Genomic DNA, 24,175 nt, shown 5'->3' with positions numbered 1-24,175 from the left:
AAAATATGACCAGCAGCGCATGGTCTTTTACATTAAAATTCGTTGTCTTACTCTTTCTATGAGAAGTCTAGACAATTTACAGAGCTTTTCGGATTGTCCTCAGCGAACATCATGGTGTTCATCTAGTTATGAGGACCTGTTTTAGTGCGTCAGTTGATCATGTTTTTCCATTGTTTACCAATGTCGCTAATATATATATTTAAAGTATTGTCTATAGGGTACACTCGTCTTCTCTCTAGCGGGGTTTCTTTCGTAATTTGTCATGTATGTGTGTGTGTGCTAGCACGCTCGCGCACGCGCTTGCGCACGCGCGCGCGTGTGCGTTTGTGTGTGTTTGTGTGTGTGTGTGTGTGTGTGTGTGTGTGTATTGTATGTGTGTGTGAGTATGTGTGTGTGAATGGGTGGGTGGGTGTTAAGAAAAAGCCGGAGGGCGCGAAGTGGTGGTTGGGGAAGGCGCGCACGGACTCTCTCTCTCTCTCTCTCTCTCTCTCTCTCTCTCACACACACACACAAAGAGAGAGAGAGAGAGAGTGAGAGAGAGAGAGAGAGAGAGAGAGAGAGTGACAGGAAGGCTTGAGTGGTATCAACAATTTTCTGTGAAATTCTTGACAGTAATTTTTCCCTAAGCACATGAGAACCAATGCAATGCCCGTATGTTATTTTGCAGAATCGCCATCATGGCTTTCTATGCAGAGTCGTGGCTAACTGAGGTGTTGGTAGCCCTGTCGCTGGTAGTGGCGGCAGTGTACGCGTGGTTCTCGTACTCTTTATAAGTACTGGCAGAGGAAGGGCGTGCCCTACCTCGAGCCGCGTTTCCCCTTCGGCAATGTCTACAACAGCTTCGTGGGAAAGACGTCCCGGCCGATGGAACTGAATGAAGCTTACCTGCAGTTTAAAGGTAAGAGGAGACACCAAAAAGCTTCACTAATTCCTCCTTCTTCTTTTTGTACTGTTAGCTGAGTCGGATACGAACCTTATAATTAGTTTCAGAGATGTAGACTCATTTCTGATCCGTTATTAAGAAGCTCTCGATCACTGCAAACAACTATTTGAGGTCTCATAGCTTCCATATACGAACTAGATGGAGAAACTTTTTCTTCGATATTTAAGCGGCTTTCTTAATTATTGTTTGGTTGACGTTTCGCACTTGTGAAATGAATACGATATCGGTTTGGTTGTTTAACAACATGACTTTCTTAGTGTGTCACTTTTATTTTTTATTTAATTATTGAATGGTGAGAACGGCAAAAGTTCAAGCAATGCAAGGTTCGGAGGATAGCGACGCAGTAATGCAAGTAACAAGGCATATTATTCCATCACCTGAGTCTCTGTAGGGAAGTCATTCTAATGACTAAATTTGGACACGTGTTGCATGTTCCGAAGATATTTCGTCCACACAGGTGAACTAACTGAATTCGGTGTTGTTGTTAGTTGGGCTGATGGACGTTTTCATTGTCATCCAACAATGAATCGAAAACTCAACCATATGAAGTAATGAAGAACACCAACCTTAATTAATGAACACAACTCAAAACAAAGGAAGTAGAACATAGTATATATACGGAATCATGTGAAGAGCAACGGAATGTGATTCATTTACTGGGTACGATGTAAGAACCTGCTAGTTATCTCTCATTATCCTTTGTTAGCAGAGGAAAAGTCGAGTAAATAAATAAATAGAGGGTGCTTAACACATCGCGTCATCAAAAACAAAACTCTGCAGTGACATCGCAAAAGGAACTGCGGCGAACTTTCGCTTATACAGCTTAACCAGAACCTGAGACTCCACAAATAATCAGAAATCACGAATAAATCTGAAATATATTAGGCTCAAATTGAACATCAAACTACATTACGTACGCGTCACTGACTGGAACCAATTAATTGATATTTATGGACATCTTCCTTCTAGGGAAAAGATGAGGCAAACGTATAGCCAGGAGAACAGCTGTGGACGTGTTATTAGGACAGAGTTCCCGTAGTTATCTGAAGATGAAATGAATGACATGTGAAACATTTTTCAGGGTTCGACTGAGGCCTGAGTCACTTGCGTAACAGTATCTTCTACACGAAAACACTCAATCTAATTGTAACAAAATACTTGAAGATTCTTTTTGTATTTTTTTTTCAAATATCGGTTTACTTTGCACTGATAATCTGCTAACGGATGATGGGAAGCTTTCTGTATTGGCTATCCAAGAACCAGAAAAAAATTTCTAACCAAGTGTGGCGTTCTGAATTTTGTGCTCCACAAGATCTACTCGCCGTCGAGTTAACTCATTGCTGAAAGAATCTGGAATGAACGGCTCCACATCTGAAGTGTTTCCCCCTGCTACGCACAAAGAGTGTCCTATGGATTTCTTTCACTCCATGTGAGCCCTATCCCCCAAAAGAACTCCACCATACGCCTAACGTTATTTTATCAGTCACAGATAGCACCCGAAGACTCTTTGTCGACCTGCCAGAGAATCATTCACTGTCTGTCACGCCTCGAAACGAACTCCCACTCAACCACGTGTAAGGGCGCTCAGTTCTGGCAGAAACCGGGCCCACCACAGCAGCTGACCAGTCAGGGAGAACGTGGGACGTGCTGCACATCCATTGGCTCCCCACATCTAATTTCTCACACAGATCTCTAGTGGCAACAACGTCAAGCTGTGCGACCGAAGCTAGCACCACTTGGAGCTTTCATCAGAGGACTCCCCAAGCAAGGGCGAATTCGAATACAGCTTTCACTGTCCTCACTAAATAACTTGGTAACAGCCCAGATAATATGTAACCATCCCCACACTATCATCAATACTAAACGACTTGGTACAACTGAGATACTGTGTAACAGTCCCAGTTTAGTAACAACATAAACCTCATAACCATCCACACACTATCACTCTGAGCTCTACACGTCCACTATAAACAACTGAAAAAGTCACTGTTCCCCAGCTTTGTGGTGCACAATGACACTGGGCAAGGGAAGTCTTGGAATAGTATCAGGATCAGTGGCTGTGGGTTCTCTTCACTGACGTGTGCAGGATTTATTTCAACTCTGATTATCGACTTAAATAAATACGAAGACGCCCAGGTAGCAATGCACGTTACAGGCATGCAGTATCACAGGTTCATTAGTGTGATGGGTCACGCATGTTTGAGGCCAATATCATGACTGGATGCTGGACGCTTCTCTTCGCTATCGAGGGTCATTTGAGGACTGTGTAGTGTGAGGACAATATGACCTGTGGTCAGAATGGGCCACCATCGAAAAGAACTGGAGTCTTGTGCCCCAACACCTCCACCACTTTCAGAACAGCAGGCCAAGGAGGATACAGTCGCACGTAAACCAAGCATTCTGCCCTAGAGGATCACACTGACTTTCTAGAGAACAAAGATATTTAGTTTCATTTTTTTAATAAAGTCGTTATCCCATGATTCTACAAGCACATTAGATCACGCTGTTGTACAGAAGATTGGGTTTGTAAGCATGAGTCATATAACACTCTTTCACTGTTGTCTGGTGGCACGTTTTGTGTGATTCCAGGCTGGAAAGATACAATAACTGAATTTGGGATTCAAGCACGTTATAGTTCGTGGGATGCTGCTACGGAATGTTCGATGTTACCCAGTGGTAGATTAAAATTTCACAAATGTGAAAGGATATGCAATATCGAAGTGACTGCATTTACTTTGATTATTCTTTTGTTCTCAAATTAGAGTAAACTTTTTTTTAGTTTAGTAAAGCTATTTCTCTGATCGCCTATACTCTACGTTCACACGAGTTCGCAGATATGAGCAAAACATTTTCGAGTAGTTTGCATACCGGAAATACGTAACTGAAAAAGTATATCTGTGAAATAAACCCTGCAGTTTCTCGTTAAAATTACATCAAAATTGATACGTGTAGAGTTCCAACGTCAAATGCAAATTTCATGAAGTGTCAACTGCATAAAATGGCCTTTTAAGATAGCAAAATCTGCGGCAGTATATGCACTTTAGGAGCATTTATCTCTGTTCATATAACGAGTCTGGTTAGGAATCGCAAGTGTAAGAGTTTGCGTGAAACCTGTTTATTTGAAATGTGAAGCAAATGTAAGCCATCTTGTTTCTTTCAGGCCAACGTTTCGGCGGAATATATTTCTTTAACCGACCGGGTCTCGTGATAGTGGACCCAGATTTGATCCGTACAATTCTCGTCAAGGACTTCTGGACCTTCCAGCACACAGGAATGAAGACGAACGAAAATGAACCTCTGAACGGCCACCTTTTTCGACTTGGCGGGAACAAATGGAGGAGGCTGCGTGTGAAGCTGACACCCACGTTCACTTCTGGCAAGATGAAGATGATGTTCCAGGTGAGGTGGCTCTCTCAGCGACCTCTTCGCCTAATTTTGCAGTATGCAGAAATGCCCCTAGACTTGTGGAGCACGTTGCGGACTTTCGGCATGTGGCTTATGCTCTGATGTCCCAAGGGCCCGCTTCTGGCTTTAGGGTGTGGGCAGCTACGCACAAGTAAGAAACATCTCAAAGAGTGAATGAGGTTGAGCAGCGGTTTCTGGAGTGCTTTCCGGAGACAGCGCTTCAAATTCCTATTCAGACCACCCAGATTCCGATTTCCAGTGGTTTCGCTAAAACTTTATTTCTTTTCAAACCCACAGTCTGATTTATTCGCATCTGGAGCTTGTGTTCCGCTGCGAAGGAGCTCGTCATCAGACCTTGCCGTCTTTACGGTCCCGGCCATCTCAAAAGGTGTTATATTGAACGAGACCTTGAAGTTCCACATAAAATCAAGGAAAATGTCTGTTCTCTGAAATGCTGTTTGCTATTTTTTACTATTGCTGAAAAGGTCCGTAATGTGCTAGTCCCTACTCCTGAACCTGAAGCGTGTGTAATCTAATCATGTAACGGAACTTCCACCAATTGCGATGGTTAATGGATTGACTGTTTAACGACAAGCAGGTCGTTTTATACGGAGATTCGTTACGAAATTTCAGCTGCACAATTCACGGAAGTATTCGAATAATGCTTTTGTTGACCCTGAAACTAAACCAGCAATAACATAACATTAATATAAATATGCTGTTTTAATCTCAAGGTCTGGAAGGTTGTAGGCAAACTAGTGTGAGCTTCCGACAGTCTCTCTAATTAGCTTTCTCAAGAGTGTGGAGCACAGATCTACGGATTCTGGATTTCATTCTGGAGAGCTATGGTTGTTCACAGCACACACTCAAACCAACTCTAAGCTCCAACTCCACCTCCATCTCCTTATGGGAGTAGGCGGGCTACCGTGCCGCAAAATTCTCTTCATCCAAGATGTTTTGTTCTGTTATTCAATTTCATGAGGTCAGATTAGAGTTTTGTAACTCTAAAGTTGCTTCGGTTGGTTTCAAGAAGTTTCACAATACTTGTATTTTTCTTAGAGGTGAGGGAAACCTCTTTAAAATCTCATCTTGGATTGGATAGCTGGTGCTTTCATGTTTAATGTGTGGTGTACTCTTTTATTCAGCTCTTACTCTATCGTGTCTGATTCGTTGTCTTTTTTTTCTGTAGAGGAATGCACAGATTCTTAGTCCCTAGCACGTTGGTGTCATCTATGATGATCTCTTCACTCCCGTAATCAATGTACTACCGAGGCGTCTGTGGTGCATAATAGTGTAGGAAATTAATGTCCAGCCTTTTTTTTTGTATTGGCCTTCTTGTATCTGTTGCATAGCGGCAATATGCGCCTCTCTATACAGGTGCCATATATGTGGCTGTTCATGTGTACGGGCTTTGCATGCTGTATTGTAGGTTTTATGGACGGTTATTGATTAGTGTTTCCTAGGGTACTTCGTTTGTTCTACAACGGTGATCAACCTTATCAAGCCGAGTCTGTTCTCCACTCTGCGGATTACTAGTTCTGCGTAAGAGGCATGTGATGGAATAACGTGCCTCGTCATTCCCAGTTATTTTGCCCTGCCTTATTATGAATTCCTTGAAAACTCCTACTTGTGGTAAAACATACTTGTTAACCACTTGTTAGGAGCCACTATTTTAGGCCTTTCGTGGAATGCAGTTGTAATTAACTCGGCCACCCGTGCTGGGATTCCGTGTTTTACGTGACAGAGACTTGAGAGCTACTAGTACATATTGTCGAACGCCCTCTATTTGTAAGTCAAGTGGTGAGGTGCCGTCACTGAGATTGAGTCTCTTGACTTAAATTAGGTAGGCGAAAGCGAATACAAACGTCTAAGACACTGACAGGAAGTACAGATTTGCTAAGCAGGAATGGCTACATGACCAATGCAAGGATTTAGAAGCATACTTCACTAGGGCAAAGACACATACCGTCTACAGGAAAATTAATGAGACCTTTGGGGTATAGAGAAGCACTTGTATAAAAATCAGAAGCTCAGATGAGAAACAGGTCCTAAGCAAAGAAGGGAAAGCTGAAAAATGGAAGCAGTTTATACAGGGCCTACACAAGGGAAATGAACTTGAAAGCAATGTTATTGCAAGGAAAGTGGACGTACTAGAAGATGAGTTGAGACTTATTACAATGCGAGAAGAATTTTACAAAGCTGTCAAAGACGTCAGTATAAACTAGGGCCCAGGTGTACACGATATTCCCTCAGAACTTCTGGAAGAGCCTTCGATGACAGAGCCATGACCAAATTCTTCTATCTGGTGTGAAAGATATATGAGACAGGCGAAGCACCCTCAGAATTCAAGAAAAATGTAGTAATTCAATTCCATAGAAAGCAGTTGCTGACAGATGTGAAAATTACTGGACAATCAGTTTATTAATTCATTGTTGCATAATACTAATACGAATTCTTCACAGAAGAGTGAAAAAACTTGTAGAAGCAGATCTCAGGGAAGATCAGTTTGGATTCCGGAGAAATACAGGAACACGCTAGCCAATACCAACCCTCCGACTTACCTTAGAGGATTGGTTAAGGAAAGACAAACGTACATTTATAGCATTTGTGTACTTGGAGAAGCCATTTGGCAACGTTGACTGGAATACCATGTTTGAAATGCTGAAGATAGCAGGAGTAATATACCGAAACCAGACGGCAGTTATAAGAGGCGAGGGGCATGAAAGGGAAGCAGTAGTTCAGAAGGGAGTGATATACGGTTGTAGCCTGTCCCTGGTGCTATTCAGTATGTACATTGAACAACTAGTACAAGAAACCAAAGAAAAATTTGGTATAGGAATTAAAGTTGAGGGAGAACACATACAAACTTTCAGGTTTGCTAATGACATTGTAATTCTGTCAGACACTGCAGAGAACTTGGAAGAACAGCTAAATGTAATGGACAGTGTCTTAAAAGGAAGATATAAGAGGAACATCAAGAAAAGTAAAACAATGATAACGTAATGTACTCGAATAAAGTCCTATGATGTTAAGAGAATTAGATTAGGAAACGAGACATTTAAAATAGTAGATTAGTTTTGCTATTTGGGCAACAAAATAACTGATGATGGCTGAAGTGGAGAGGATATAAAATGTAGACTGTCAACGGCAAAAAAAGCATTTCTGAAGAAGAGAAATTTGTTATCATCGAATACAGATTCAAGTGTCAGGAAGTCTTTTCTGAAGGTATTTGTCGGGAGTGTAGCCGTGAATGGAAGTGAAACATGGACAATAAACAGCATGGACTGAAAGACAATAGAAGGTTTCGAAATGTGGTGCTACAGAAGTATGTTGTAATTTAGGTGGGTAGATCAAGTAAGTAATGAGGAGGTATGAATGGAATTAGGGAGACAAGGAATTTGTGACCCAACTTTGTTGAAAAGAAGGAATCGGTTGACGGGACACGTTCTGAGACATGCAAGGGATCACCAATTTTGTATTGGTGAGAAGTGTCGGTGATAAAAATCGTAACGGGAGACCAAGAGATGAAAACAGTAAGCAGATTCAAATAGATGTAGGTTGCAGTAGTTACTCGGAGTTGAAGAGGCTCGCACAAGATAGAGTAGCATGGATAGCTGCATCAAACGAGTTTCAAACTGAAGAGCACATCAACAATAACAACTTCTTTTCGATTTATATTTGTATTAGGTCACTTTTCACTACGTACAATCGGATTGTTAGTTAATTCAGTGGTCGGTATTGGCTATAATCACGTAGGCCTGCCAATAAGCTGTGAAGTACTGCACGCCTGGGAGTTATATAGAGCTGAGTGCTGACAGAAAGGGCAATGCGGGCAAGACATTCCTCAGAAGCCACATTCGGCTCAAGAGGGGCTGGGAAGGCAGTTGTCATGTCCTGCAGGGGTGGACATTTACTGCCCTGAGAGAGCTGAGCGAGGTGGCGGTACTTTACAATGCTGGAGGCCACAGAACTCTTGTAGCATGGGCAGTGCAGGTGGGAGATTGCATTCTCGTAATTTCAGCCCTACGAGGTTGCCGACTGCATATTGCGTCCACTGTGTAGGCAGACAATTACAAGTACGCCGCATTGTCTGCAGTGTGACCAACGCACCAACGAGCAGATCATCGGTGCTGTATAAATGCTAGCCATACTGCAAAAGGAGATATGTGCGCTTCGGTTCGGCAGATAGGAAAACACTCACAGTAAATGTGTTGAATTACACCCAATTGTCCACTGAGCTGCTTCTGGATGTGCCAGTCAGGGTTTACGTCTTACCTTTCTCACAGCTAATCAGTAGTTGATAATAGAAGCATGACTAAAGAAAAATTAAGACTCGTTCATAGGATTTGTCGACCTGGAAAAAGCGTTCGACAATGTAAAATGGTGCAAGATGTTCGAAATTCAGAGAAAAATAGGGGTACGTCATGGGGAGAGAAGGATAATATACAGTATGTACAAGAGACAAGAGGGAATAAGAGTGGACGACTGAGAACGAAGTGTCGGATTAACAATGGTATAAGACAGGGATGTTGTCTTTTGCCCCTACTGTTCAATCTGTACATGGAAGAAGTAATGATGGAAATAAAAGAAATGTTCAGGACTAGAATTAAAATTCAAGGTGAAAGGATATCAATGACACTTTTTCGCTAATGGATCACATTGCTGTCCTTAGTGCTGAACGGAATGAACCGTCTAATGAGTACAGAATACAGACTGAGAGTAAATCGAAGAAAGACGAAAGTAATGAAAGGTTGTAGAAATGAGAAGAGCGAGAAAGTTAAAACCAGGATACATGGTCACGAAGTAGATGAAGTTAAGTAATTCTGCTACCTGGATACCACAATAACTAATGACAGACGGAGCAAGGAGTACACCAAAAGCCGACTAGCACTGGCAAAAATGGCATTCCTGGCCAACAGAAGTCTACTAGTATCAAACATAGGAATTAATTTGAGTAAGAAACTTCTGAGAATGTACGTTTGGAGCACAGCATTGTATGGTAGTGAGACATGGACTCTGGAACAGAAGAGAATCGAGGAATTTGAGATGTGGTTTTACAAAAGAATGTCGAAAATTAGGTTGGCTGATAAGGTAACAAATGAAGAGGTCCTGCACAGAATCGGAGAGGAAAGGAATATATGGGAAACACTGATAAGGAGAAGGGAGAGGATGATAGGACATATGTTAAGACTTCAACGAATGACTCCCATGGTACTAGAGGAGGCTGTAGCGGGCAAAAACTGGCGTGATTGGAATACATCGAGCAAACAATTGAGGATGTAAGGTTGCAAGTGCTACTCTGAGTTGAAGAGGTTGGCACAGCAGAGGAATTCGTGGCAGGCCGCATCAAACCATTCAGAAGACCGATGACTCAAAAAAAGAAAAATCAGCATCAACGCTCTTTGTGTCCGTCTAATGATGGGGAGCCTGCTCTAATGTTCATCCAATCTCCACTCTACATTTAGGGTAGAATCTGTCATTTCTTCATATTTCTGCTACTTTTGGCACCCAATTTTTTTAAATTGATCAGTTACAGTAGTCAAGTTGTGATTCATTTTGGTAGCTCCCCGATAGGAATAGTTGGTTTCATTCAGTAGACTAAAATGAAGTAAAACCATAACACAGTATTTCGTTATTCGTTTTATGTAAGTCCCTAGATGTAGGCTCTCGATGGCAGGGTCGATTTTATCATTTACGGGTGTGAGGATTCAGCTGCAGAGACAACATTAGCAAGCCACATATACGCACTGTATGTTACAAAAGAACCATGGGGGTTTACACACGTATGGACAGCAGGTGGAAAAAAGGAGCTGTACTGTGCAGGAATAACCCTTCTAGTGACTGTGCTGCCACCGACAGTTAGACAAAAGTGTTGCAGACTTGCAACTGTAATGATGCGTCACCCCACCACGAACGATGGGAAAAAATAAAGTATAAAACAATTTCGGACGCCCCTAGAATGATGAAACGAAAACATCTGCACTGATGGGCCAAACCGTTGTAATAACGGGTTGGTCGACTTATAGAACGCAATACATCAGTGATTTTGTGTGGCGTGGTTGTGACAAGCCCTCGTTAGGTGTCCAGAGGGACGTGCCAACAGACGCCTACACACGGGTCATGCAGTTCCCGTACATTACAAGTCAGTGGTCTGAGGACGCGGATAGTTTACGACAGCTTCCCAAATGTATGTCACCAGCTTCAGGTCAGGCTAATTTGGAGGCAAGGACAACAACGTGAATTCACCATCGTGCTCCTCTAACCCGTGCAGTACGATTCTGCCCTTCTTACACAACAGTTGTCCTGCTGAAAGATGCCATAGCCATCGGAAAATACACCAGCTATGAAGGGATGCAGGTGGTCCTCGCCAACGTTGACGTAGTCTACAGCTGTCTCGCTGTTTTCGGTTACTGCCGAAAGTCCTACGGAAGCCCAGGTGAATGTCCTGCATAGCATAAAACTGACGTTATCAGTCTGCGATCTATGGTGCACTTCATGATTGGTGCAGCTGTTCGCTGGGATGATGGCGTTTCCAGTCACGACCATCAATCTGGTTTAACACGAAACGTGATTCATCTGACTGTGCGATACGTTTCCATGTCAATGATAATGTGTCCACTACAAACATAACTGACGATGTGGTTGGGTCAACATGGAAGGACGTTGCGTCCGCATCTCGTGGTCGTGCGGTAGCGTTCTCGCTTCCCACTCCCGGGTTCCCGGGTTTGATTCCCGGCGGGGTCAGGGATTTTCTCTGCCTCGTGATGGCTGGGTGTTGTGTGATGTCCTTAGGTTAGTTAGGTTTAAGTAGTTCTAAGTTCTAGGGGACTGATGACCATAGATGTTAAGTCCCATAGTGCTCAGAGCCATTTGAACCATTTTTTTGAAGGACGTTGGAGTCCTGTTTTATAGGGAAAGCAAACATCATCAAAGTTCTGCGATGAGGCATGGGCGTCCAACGCCTTGTTACCTTCAACCATTTTCCTTGACGGTCACGACAGAGTAGCTCTAAGTGCCGACTAGCTGTTTGCTCGAAGTTCGTTCCCATTCGGCGGCTGCATAGCAGTCTTCCCTTTGTTAAAGTCTCTTATGTCAGTCGATATCCCCATTCGCGGCTCTTATCATCACTAGTGTGATTCCTCATTTGTCTCTGCCCAGTTTATATACTTTCCTTATTACGACATGTGCCCACGACGCCACCATGGGACTGTCGGTCTCGTTCTGAAAAGTAGTCATATGGATTTGGCTCAGTCCGTGTACATACTTGGCTGTTTCTGTTAATGAAGTCGCAGGTGCCTATGGCTCATTTAACGACGAGGGTGACAGCAAGTTATGTTTTCGGTAGGGGGAAAATGGAGAGACAGTGACGAACTGTAGACACTCACAACCGAATCGTGGATCCGTGACAGCAGGTAGTTCACACCCTGGCACAGGTGCAGCTATAGTTCGTGTGTCTTTTGATTTTGTACAGTTGGGTGCCATACAGGCCACGACCAGTCTGATGTCAGTGAAAAATTCAAATGCTCTCCTGTCTGTGCCTGAAATGTCGCATTCATTTCGGTAGAGTTGTAAAATGCTGTTTTGCACAGTATTCCAGTTGCGGTCCGCCCAGCTATTGGTGATGAAAAGCTTGACATAGTTACTATGGTGGTGCGCCCTCGGCCTTGCAGACGCTAGCGGACTGCGGCCGCGAGATGGGGGAGGTGCTGGAGGAGCCCGCGTCCAGAGGGCAGGTGGTCGAGATGCGCGAGCTGAGTGCTCGCTTCACCACTGACGTCATCGCGTCCGTCGCGTTCGGCGTCGAGGTGAACTGCCAGCGCAACCCGGAGGCGGCGTTCAGGCAGTGGGGCCGCCGCTTCTTCCAGCAAAACTTCCGCAACACGCTCAACTCCGTCCTCATGGCCATCAACCCCAAGCTGCTCACCCTCTTAAGGTAAGCACTGGAGTGCTGCAACGCTCTGTGTTTGACGAGGTACGATGCGGCTGCGCCTGCTCAAGGGGAGACCTAGCAGTTAGTCGCCGGTCCCACATGACTGCTTGCTCTGTCACACACTCGCTTCATGTCTGTTGTCCAGACTCCGGATATGCGAATTACCAAGCACGACCGCTCTTTGCTGACGTCACGCCTCGCCTCGTCGCACAGTGTTGCACAAATTCACGGCCATTCTTTCTCTCTCTCTCTCTCTCTCTCTCTCTCTGCCCACCCTTCCTCCCCTTTCTTTCTTCTCTTTTTCTCCACCCTTCCTCCCTTTTATTTCTACTCTCTCTCTCTCTCTGCCCACCCTTCCTCCCCTTTCTTTCTTCTCTTTTTCTCCACCCTTCCTCCCTTTTATTTCTACTCCCTCTCTCTCTCTCTCTCCCCTTTCTTTCTTCTCTCTGCCTCTCTCCTTCACTCTCCTCCATCTTTCCCTTTATTTTTTTCTCTCTCACTCCCACTCCCCCTTCCTCCCTTTTCATTCTTCTCTCTCTCTCTCCCCCACTCATCCACCCCTTTGCTTCTTCTCTCTTCCCTCTCTCCATGTGCGTTCCTCCCCTTTCTTTCTACTGTCTCTCTCTGTCCTTCTCTCTCTCCACTTTCTTCTCCTTTCTTTCTTCTCTCTCTTTCTCTATCTCTCCCTCTCACTACCTCTCTCCCATTCCTTCCTTTCCTTTCTTCTCTCTCTCTCTCTTTTTCCACCCTTCCTCCCCATTCTTTCTTTTCCCTCCCTCTGTCTCTCTCTCCTCCCCTCACTCTCTCTCGACAAGCGGAATAACGGCTTGCAAAAGTGCCAGAGGTGTACCAACGCGTTATTGATTTGCCCAATTTGTGAAGCTATTTTATTTTATTTTAATGTTAAAATTTATTTCGTGGTACTTATAAGCTACAGCTAGAAATTCAGCAAACGATCTTATTAATAGCTTATGTCAGTGTGGTCAATAGTTTCTCACTAGAATGTAGATTAGAAATAGTTGCATCAACAAATGATCAGTCAAAGCAAAACAAGATGACCATGCGTAGAAAGAAGATTCTATAGGAATAGGAAACGACAGGTACTGTATTTCAGTTTCTGTAGTACAGACACAGACTCGGACTCACTTATTTTACGATGATTCCTCGTCCTGAGAACCAGTGGCATAGTAGACATATAATAAGGTGTACCTCTATCTCTGTTATGGACTTCACGTACCTGAAATGCCAGATAAGCAATAACTTCTCGAGTGCAAAGAGTCTCCAGGCCTGCTACAGTCTCTACTTTAGGACCACGAACTACAGCTACAGTAACCCAATCAATACCATGTCCATTAGCGTCTGCGTTCGTAAGCGTGAAATTCAATACGCATCTGCAAAAGGCTTCAGTTTCTGTAGTAAGTATAGTTACATATCCTGCAGCTGCTACACATTTGATTTATATCTTCGATACAATAGTATACTATGTGAAGTGTTGGCAGAAGAGCCAACACTGTGTTGCTAGAGGAGGCCGAAATGCACGCGTTTAATTACACGCAGACTGGCGTGCGGTCTGGAACAGGACAATGTCTTGACAATTGCAAATAAAGTATGTAGATGATGTAATACTTAACTTTATTCCATAATTGGTGTACATCGCTCTTGACGGTACAGGATTTATAATAAGCTCAATATAACTGGTAATGGCGCCTTGCTAGGTCGTAGCAAATGACGTAGCTGAAGGCTATGCTAACTATCGTCTCGGCAAATGAGAGCGTATTTGTCAGTGAACCACTGCTACGAACGTCGGCTGTACAACTGGGGCGATTGCAAGGACGTCTCTCTAGACCTGCCGTGTGGCGGCGCTCGGTCTGCAATCACTGACAGTGGCGACACGTGGGTCCGACGTATACTAATGGACCGCGGCCGATTTAAAGGCTACCACCTAGCAAGTGTGGTGTCTGGCAGTGACACCACATACCTCCCCCGCAAATCGGCGAACGGTTGTGCTATAAGGCTTCCGCCCGCCATGGGGAGGACCCCATGTTGACGAATGCGACGAGGTGGGGAGCCTAACAACAGGCGAGGCTGTGCCAACCGCACCCTGCCATTCGGTCCGAGGGGAGCTAGGAAACGCCTGAAAACCTAGTCCAGGGTGCACGCCAACATGCGGTGTATGCGCCCGTAGAGAGATAGGAGGGGCCGAAGATTCGACCTCCATCGCGTCGGGGCAGCCGACGGGCGAAGACGACATCTGGTCCGGAACGGGAAAGAGTTCCATGGCGGAGGACAGCTGGTCACGGGAAGCGATCGGCGGCTCGTGACCCAGGGAAGCGCTTGGCGGCTGCAGCGACGCGTCCACTGCGGGCGGCGCCGGCGGGAGGACCGGCGACGGCGGCGGCGCGTCGCCATGTGGCAAAATGGAAGGCATCGTCGGTAACACCTGGGGATGAGGCGAGCCAGTAGATGGGTCCCCAGGGCGCTGACCGGACGGCACTGTCGCTGAAAGCACACGGGGAGGGGCAGAACCCAGGCGACGACAAAGGCGCAGCTGATTGAGATGCCGACGCACCTCACCAGAGGCCCCCAAAACCAGATACATAGCGCGGCCGAGGCAGCGAAGAATGTGCCCTGCGAGCCAACGCGCGAGAACCTCGATACTTGCGATAGTATACAACGTCGCCTGGAGCAAAAGCAGGTGGCTGCCGCTGCACAGGAACCTGATGCGGCGGATTTAGCAAAGACATCAAGGTTCGATGAGGACGACCGTGGAGCAACTCAGCCGGCGAGCGACCATCTCGGGGCTGAGAGCGATACGAGGACAAAAAGAGCAATAACGCGTCCTCCCGAGAATGAGACTCTTTCAACTTCAACATCTGTGACTTGAAAGTCCGGACCACTCGTTCAGCAGCACCGTTTGACTGAGGCGAAAACGGCGCGGATGTCAGATGTTGATACCATTGGCCTTGCAGAATGACTGAAATTCGGCGGACATGAATTGTGGGCCATTGTCGGAAACAATAGTCTGCGGAAGACCTTCAATGCAAAAGATAGTGGATAACGCTTGGATGGAGGCAGATGACGTCGTGGAAGACAGCCGTACAACAAAAGGAAAATTACTGAATGAATCTACCACAACCAACCATCGAGCATTCCAGAATAAACCAGCAAAATCGATGTGTAAGCGTTGCCAAGGGGAAGTGGCTTTTGGCCATGCAAAGAATTTCCGCGGTGGCGCGGAATGTTGTTCGGCACACGCCATGCAAGAAGAGCACAGATTCGTAATCGCAGCATCGATTCCGAACCAAGTACAGTGCTGACGAGCAAGTTGTTTCGTTCTGACTATACCCCAATGTCCTTGGTGGAGAAGCCGTAAGACAGAGGACTGTAATGAACGTGGGACCACGACCCTGGAGTGATCATTATCAGAACGCAACAGCAAAACACCACGTCGAGCAAAGTCTCTCCTTGTGAGCAAAAAATCGGCGAACCAACGGATCCTCGATCCGTGACTTTGACAAGGGCCATTGCATAGCAACAAAACGCAGAACGGTAGCAAGGACAGGGTCAGCAGCTGTGGCTGTAGCTACACGACGAAAATCAATCGGAAACGATTCGACCACGGCATCGGTTTCCGACTCAATGAACATGCAAGCAAGTTCGGAAGAATCGAATGCTCTATCCTAAGCAACAGGCAAACGGGACAACGCATCGGCGTTTCCGTGTTTAGCAGAGGACCGATACAAGATATCGTAGCGGTACTGCAAGAGGAAAATAGACCAGCGAATGAATTTCTGCACTGTACGTGGAGGTACAGGTTTGTTTGGATGAAAAAGCGACGTCAAAGGTTTGTGGTCTGTGATGATGGTAAAGTGACGACCATACAAGAAATCATGAAACTTAGTAACACCAAATACGAGGGCCAAAGCTTCTTTCTCAATCTGTGAATAATTTCTTTGCGCAGACGAGAGCAATTTGGACGCAAAGGCAATAGGGCGATCATGCGATCCCTCCTTGTGCGCAAGCACAGCACCGATCCCGAAATCTGATGCATCGACCATCAACAAAAGGAGTTTCTGGGGATCGAATGGCGTAAGGCAAGTATTGGAAAGCAACGCCGATTTCAACTGGCGAAAGGCGCGTTCGCATTCCGTCGTCCAGACGAACGGAACACCTTTACGGCGTAAGCTATGAAGCGGAGCTGAAATGGAAGAGGCCTGGCACACAAATTTGTTATAGTAATTTATTTTTCCCAGCACACTCTGTAGCTGCTTCAAATTCTGCGGCGAAGGAGAGTCCTGTATGGCACGGAGGTGCTCTGGACTCGGATGGATGCCTTGGGCATTGATTACATGTCCCAGATAGGGTAAGTCACGAGCAAACAACACACATTTGTACTTCCGCAAGCTAAGACCATTTTGTCGCAAGACCTGAAATAATGTTCGGAGATTGGCTAAATGTTCTTCTTCCATCTTTCCGGAGATCACAATATCGTCCAGATAGTTTGCTGCAGTAGGGACCGACGCACAAACAGTTTGCAGATATTGCTGAAACAATGCAGGGGCGGATGCACACCCGAATGGCAGTCTTTTAAATCTATACAAAGCAAGATGCGTGTTAACCACCAAAACGCGCTGGGATTCTTCGTCCACCGGTATTTGCAAGTACACATCTGCGAGGTCCAACTTCGAAAAATATTTACCCGGGCACAGTCTGTCAAAAAGATCTTCCGGGCGGGGTAAAGGATAAGTTGCAATCACTAGTTGTGGATTCACCGTTGCCTTGAAGTCCACACAAAGTCTCAATTTTCCGGAAGGTTTCGGCAAAATGACTAAGGGTGATGCCCAGAGAGAAGCCTGCACACGTTCAATCACACCTTGTGATTCCAAATCGTGTAATGTTTTTGCGACCTCATCACGCAATGCGTGGGGAACATTGCGCGCTTTGAAAAATTTCGGCTGCGCGTTGACTTTCAGTTCCAAATGTGCTTTATAGTTCTTAGCGCAACCAAGGCCCGGTGCAAAAATGTCTGCAAATTCTTCACATAGACGAGAAACACTGGCTGAAGGCACAGTCTGGTTCACTGATAAGACCTGATTTACTATAGACAAGTTAAACAACTGAAATAAATCTAAACCAAACAAGTTCACTGCAGAAGAAGCACGAAGTACGTAAAATGACACAAGTTTTGTTTGTCCCTTGTATGTTGCAAGAAGGCTGCACTGTCCTAACACAGGGATAGCTTGTCCTGAATAACTATTTAACTGAACATTTGCAGCACACAAGGGAGGTGTGCCCAGTTGTTTGTACGTGTCGTGATTGATCAATGAAACTGCAGCTCCGGTATCGAGCTGAAATGGTATGACCTTGCCATGAAAGTCCAAATCTACAGAAAGTTTATTGTCATGCTGACGACAAGAGCGACTGTCTCGTGCAACGTGAACAGACACTGGGACAGAATCATTTGCTACTTGACGTGATTTCCTGCGACGTCGATGTACACTTTTCGTGGGACGAACACAGTCACTGGTAGAGAGAGTGGCACTGGGCGGAGTGGAATGAACTACATGAATGTCCATGGGCGAAGGTTCACGAGCCCGTGTAGTCTTGGTTCGATTCCGGCGCGAAGCAAAGGGCCTGGAATGGTTGTGAGTGTCCGATCTAAGCATTTTCTGGCAAACACTTTGAACATGTCCTTTTATGTTACAGAAAAAGCAAATAGCTTGGCGTGACGAGCAATTCTCACGCGAATGTCTAGTAGCACACCGCTGGCATGATTTTAGCACTGAATTTGCGTGCTTGCGCGGCACACGATATGGAGAGCTTGTCGGCAGCTGCGCGAACGGGCGCGAGGGCTGTTTACAGTTCCGTGCAGCGCGCCCGGCGGGCCAGTTAATGTGACACACAGCTGGCGAAGTTGCAAACGATTCCTGAGCAAAGTCAAGTGAAGTGTGTCCTGCCGATCCAATATGTCCATCACTTGTTGAAGGGAGGGATTGACTAGTTTCAAAATCTGTTCCCTTATACGAACATCAGAAACGTTCTGTGCAATTGCATCATGCACCATAGTATCTTAATAAGGGAGTCCACATTCACACTCAAAAGCACAATCCCTAGTAAGGCCTTGTAAAGTTGCAACCCACTCCCGATTAGTTTGACCGGCTGTATGTTTGGTACGCAAGAACGTATACCGTTTGGCAACTACATTGACTGATTCTTTGAAATATGCATCTAATGCAGACAAAATTTCGTCGTAGGACGGAGTTGCTATGTCGCGTCGGGGAAATAATTTCACTATCACTCGGTACGTGTGCACCCCGACGGATGCTAACAAAAAAGGCTGCCGCTCGTTACCTTGAATTCTGTAGGCGGCGAGATGGAATCCAAATTGGCGTGACCACTCCGTCCAGCTTTCCAGTGCCGCATCATATGGACGAAAAGGTGGTGCAACTGCGTGTTGTGGCTGTGGTAGTGGTGGAGCGGTGGCGGCCGCATTGTTTTGCATTGCACGTTGACCCTGGACGAGCTGTCCAAGGGCATCCAATAAGGCCTGCGTCTGCTGATTCTGCAAGCGATAAAATTCGGACAGTACATCTGGAGATTGTGGCGAAGCCATGACACATGTAAATTGGAGCAATACGACCGTTAAATCTTCGTCGCCATATGAAGTGTTGGCAGAAGAGCCAACACCATGTTGCTAGAGGAGGCCGAAATGCACGCGTTTAATTACTCGCAGACTGGCGTGAGGTCTGGAACAGGACAATGTCTTGAGAATTGCAAATAAAGTACGTAGATGATGTAATACTTAACTTTAAACCATAATTGGTGTACATCGCTCTTGACGGTACAGGTTTTATAATAAGCTCAATATAACTGGTAATGGCGCATTGCTACGTCGTAGCAAATGACGTAGCTGAAGGCTATGCTAACTATTGTCTCGGCAAATGAGAGCGTATTTGTCAGTGAACCACTGCTATGAACGTCGGCTGTACAACTGGGGCGAGTGCAAGGACGTCTCTCTAGACCTGCCGTGTGGCGGCGCTCGGTCTGCGATCACTGACAGTGGCGACACGTGGGTCCGACGTATACTAATGGACCGCGGCCGATTTAAAGGCTACCACCTAGCAAGTGTGGTGTCTGGCAGTGACACCACACTATGCTTATCTGCGATACTTAAGAAGAATAGCTCTGTCGGGTTAAAATTCGCTTCCGGCGGTTGCGTAAGCCGCGCTGCGGTTAGATAAGGAAGTGCTATGCAAGTGACGTTTCTCTTAAGACGGCGTTAGTTGTGGAGCAGCCGCACTTGCAGCAGCATCGACACAGACCAGTTAAGCCGCGTTATTTTAGGAGGAGAAGGAATCGCGCCTTGCAGTATATAAATCTATTCATAATATTGCTATTAGTACGAAGAATGGAGTAGGGGCCCAAGTGGTTTTGCATGGCCCTTCAGTCTTTTGCGGATGCGTATTGAATTTCACGCTTACGAACGCAGACGCTAATGGACATGGTAATGATTGGGTTACCGTGGCCATAGTCCGTGGTCCGTAAGTAGACACGTACCAGGCTGGAGACTTTTAACGTTCGATAAAGTATTGACTATTGGACATTTCAGGTATGTTAAGTCTATAACTGACATAGAGGTACATCTTATTATATGTCTAGAATGCCGTTGGTTCTCAGGACGAGGAATCATCTTAAAATAAGCGGCCAGAGTCTGTGCCCGTACAGCTTAAAGGAGCTCTTAATTCTGCCAATATTAAAGTTGTTGGTGATGTCACACATTACTACGGAAACTGAAATAAAGTACCTATTCTTTCATTACCTCCCGTGAGATGCAGAAGCGTCAAAACAGACTGAGCATGCTGCGATCGCCAGATAACAGTGTAGTGTAGAAACAGATGGGAGTGTAGTGTACAACATGTCTTTCTGCATTGCTGACAATGTAGAATACATGGTAGTTATCGGTCTGCCCAGTGACAACCTGCTTGGAAGTATTACCTTCGATTAAAGAATTCTTCTTCTTCCGCAGCTTTTCAAAATAATGCAACGTAGGGAAGCACTTGTAACTGTGCTTTATTTTCTTTACTGACCGATTGGAATAGCTAGTGGTTCCTGGAACCCTGTCATTCATAGTCTTTAATGCGACTTATTGTTTTGTCTTTTGCCTCTAACGTTGCCTCTACTACAACGGCACTGCATACAATGACACGCGCCAGATTATGCACAACTTTCCCTGCACCTGTGGTGCCACGCTATGTTGAAAAGAGATAGCAACGAGAATACTCGAGCTGCACAGCAATTTGGCAGTCGACGCTCAACTGGGGCGGCCACCCTTTCGGAACAGAGGGATGGACTGGACCGGTGCTCACGAAGCGGGTGTGTTTCTTCGTCAGTGCCGTGTTGTATCTGAGGAGCCCTTCCAACAGAGCACTCTCACTGTCTGCACAAATGTTCTTCTGATGGCGTCCTTCTCAGGCTATCCTGCGTAATATACTGATAGCTTACATTAAATTTAGCAGCTGAAATGCAACGGTGTTACTGTAAATGAAACACTAAAACTACAGGCTGAGCATTACTGAACTATATGGAAAAAAACGTATATTAGTTACCAACTACGGCGTGCACACACTTTATTCGAGCTCCCCCCCCCCCCCACCCGTCGGAGGTTCGAGTCCTCCCTCCCGCGAGCTTGGGTAAGTGTGTCGTCCTTAGCGTAACTTAGTTTAAGTTAGATTAAATACTGTGTAAGCTTAGGGACCGATGACATCAGCAGTTTCGTCCCATAAGACCTTACCACAAATTTCCAAATTTTACCTTTATTCGACATTTAAACGTCACTACAGATTCGGATTTAGGTCATGACATGTTCTATATGGTTGGCGATGATGTGAGGCAGACGAATAACGAAATTCTGCATGACCCGCTCAAGTGTCGGAACATCTATGCTGTCGATGACCTCCTGTATGGCTATTTTCAGCTCGGGATTCGTTTTGGGGTTATTGCTGCACAGTTGTCTTTAATACAGCACCAAAAAAAGAAGTCGCGATTGTTACCAGTATCAGAGAAACAATTTAAAAGATCTTCGGAAGACTTAAGATCAAATAAGGGATATATAACATCAAATCAGAATTTCTAAAATCATTTGAGGAAGTGATAACAAAACGACTACTCACGTTTCTGTGTAGACTGCATGAACCTGGCAATATACCATCTGACTTTTGGAAAAATATCATCCACACAGTTCCGAAGAGTGCAAGAGCTGACAAGTGCGAGAATTATCGCACATTTAGCTTAACAGCTCATGCATCCAAGTTGCTGACAAGAATAATATACAGAAGAATGGAGTAGAAAACTGAGGATGTGCTAGATGACGATCACTTTAGCTGTAGGAAAGGTAAAAGGCACCAGAGAAACAATTCTGACGCTGTGGCTGATAATGGAAGTAAGACTAAAGAAAAACAAAGACGCGTTCATAAGATCTGTCGACCTGGAAAAAGGGTTCGACAATGTAAAATGGTACACGATGTTCGAAATTCTGAGAAAAAGAGGGGTACGCTTTAGGGAAAAACGGGTAGTACTCAGTATGTACATGAGTCAAGATGTAACAGTAAGAGTGGTCGACCAAGAAAGAAATGCTCGGATTGAAAATGATGTAAACGAGAGATGCAGTTTTTCTTCTCTATTGTTCAATATATACATCGAAAAAGCAATAACGGAAATTAAAGAACAACTCGAGGACAAAGTTAAAATTCAAGGTGAAGGGTTGTCAGTGGTAAGATTTCCTGATGACATTGTTACTCTCAGTGAAAGTGAAGAAGAATTACAGGACCTTCTGAATGGAATGAACAGTACAATCAATACAGAATATGGATTGAGTAAATCGAAAAAGACGAAAGTAATGAGAAGTAGCAGAAACGAGGACAACGAGAAACTTAACATCAGGATTGAGGATCACAAAGTAGATGAAGTTAAGAAGTTCTGCTACCTAGGCAGCAAAATATCCCACAATCTACGGAGCAAGGAGGACATAAAAAGCAGACTAGCGCCGTCAAAAAGAACATTCATGGCCAGTAGAAGTCTGCTAGTTTCAAAAATGGACGTTAATTTGAGGAACAAATTTGTGAGAATGTACGTTTGGCGTACAGAATTGTATGATAGTGAAACATGGACTCTGGGAAAAACAGAACAGAACAGAATCGAGCCATTTGATATGTAGTGCCAAAAAAGAATGTTAAAAATTAGATGAGCTGACAATGAGTGCAATGAGAAAGTTCTCCGCAGAATCAGCGAGGAAAGGAATATATGGAAAACAATCTGTAACGAGGAAGGTACACGATGGTAGGACATCTATTAAGGCATCATGAAATAACTTCAGTCGTAGCAATAGTACTACAGGGAGATGTGCACGTTTTAAACTGCAGAGAAAGAAATAATTCTCTTTCTATTCAATGGAGGTAAGAAACATTTCACTCTCTCGTATTGTCTGGTTATAACCCTGTTTATTTACTCGGGAAAGCTGGGTCGATTTCTCATCAGATTACACGTTTTCTGTGTATTATTTCATGAGATCTCTTTTTGTTTTTCTGTACGCAGGATCAGCTAATAGTCGCGGGGCACCTTCGTTGTCGGGTTTGGTGACCATGGTACGTTCGTCGCTCTTTAGGAAATCAAGACCTTCTCCTTCCCGCACCGATGTGTTGCCCTTGAGCGGTTTCGTTTTCCGTAGAATTCTCAATAGGTCCTGTCTTACTTCTACCTTGGGAAGTAAAACAAGGATACATCGATAGCACTGACAATTTCTTCTGCGGGGGATCTCTTAGGTGTGGCTGCGAAATTCAGACTTCTGCCCACAACAGAGATGTCTCTCCTTCATCGAACTCACCCAACAACCACTACTCGTTTTGGATCCAGAATACCGTCGTTTCTGTACACTTTGTACGTCGGTTTCTTGAACATCTCGTTTTGGTTCGTATCTTTTTAACCCCATAGCCTTGTAGAATGGTTGAACATTATCCAAGTCTTGAGGAGAAAGAATTCTCGCCAGTGGAAATTGCAAAGCAATTAAAATAGAGCAGATCTGTGTTATCCTTTTATAGATCGTCAAGGCATCGTTTGTGTGAACTTGGTGATTAGTTCTGATGAAATTGGCGATAACGTCGTCATCACGACAACAGGAGAAAAGAAGGAGAAAAGAACCTGATTACTAAGTAATTTACGTCCCGTTCTTCGGAGGTTCTTCTGCCCTCCAAGAATGGTCTAAACGTCTTGCCCATACGAGCGTTCTTTGTTCGTCTGCAGGTTTTCGTAGCAGCCCTCATTGAACGGAAAATAATCTAAGTTGTCAGACAGCTTCAAGTTCCTCTTAAAACTCTTTCTTCACGATCGACGTTTCGATCTTTCTGTTGGAATGGTTCTTCAGGGTCTTCTGGTATCTTCGGTTACCTGAACATTTTCAAGGACGATTATCGTGTTCACTTATAAACGAAATCGCCATTTCGAACGCCTGTTTGTCGAGAAAAAGGTATCACATTTTTTTCAGTTACCTTGTACAAAGGAAGGAACCACAGCTTCAAGTTCAGCACATTTCCCAGGTTTCGGTCCTCTGTAGAATTTCCTTGATGAAACGACAGCTTGCAGTTTATTCTCCATCGTATTTGGTTTATCCAAACCACACTTAGGCGTACACTTCACTAAACTGATAATTGCGAGTTTGAAACGGATTTCATAAATGCGCTAAACTTCTAAGTTTGTAGATGATTTTCTTTCAAAGTTACCACTCACAGGTGCGCATTAAGCTTTATTCCTTACTCGCAGGAAACTGTGAATCCATGTTCGTGAAAGATAACGGAACTGTGGTCACTATAAGAAACATTGCCTAAACGAAACTTCAACAACAGGAG

At 44.8% G+C, this 24,175-nt stretch overlaps 1 protein-coding gene across 1 annotated transcript; it reads left to right on the top strand.

Annotated features, from left to right (window-relative positions):
* Nucleotides 1-677: 677 nt before the first annotated feature.
* LOC126263537 (probable cytochrome P450 6a14) lies at nucleotides 678-22,878 on the top strand. The gene is made up of 5 exons (XM_049960631.1): nucleotides 678-731; nucleotides 775-898; nucleotides 4,104-4,342; nucleotides 12,019-12,281; nucleotides 22,869-22,878. The coding sequence occupies exons 1-5, from the start codon at nucleotides 678-680 to the stop codon at nucleotides 22,876-22,878; spliced, it is 690 nt and encodes a 229-aa protein (XP_049816588.1).
* Nucleotides 22,879-24,175: the final 1,297 nt, after the last annotated feature.

This window comes from Schistocerca nitens, chromosome 6 (genome assembly GCF_023898315.1).
Source record: "Schistocerca nitens isolate TAMUIC-IGC-003100 chromosome 6, iqSchNite1.1, whole genome shotgun sequence".
NCBI classification, from domain to species: domain Eukaryota; kingdom Metazoa; phylum Arthropoda; class Insecta; order Orthoptera; family Acrididae; genus Schistocerca; species Schistocerca nitens.
Note: the sequence above shows the minus strand (reverse complement) of the source record. Positions and strands in the feature narration are given on the sequence as shown.

Bases quoted from the DNA above. Each gene is read 5' to 3' on its own strand.
- LOC126263537 (XM_049960631.1), top strand. From the start codon at position 678: ATGGCTTTCTATGCAGAGTCGTGGCTAACTGAGGTGTTGGTAGCCCTG. The intron at 899-4,103 runs GTAAGAGGAGAC...TGTTTCTTTCAG, and splicing joins AGCTTACCTGCAGTTTAAAG to GCCAACGTTTCGGCGGAATA. The intron at 4,343-12,018 runs GTGAGGTGGCTC...TCGGCCTTGCAG, and splicing joins AGATGAAGATGATGTTCCAG to ACGCTAGCGGACTGCGGCCG.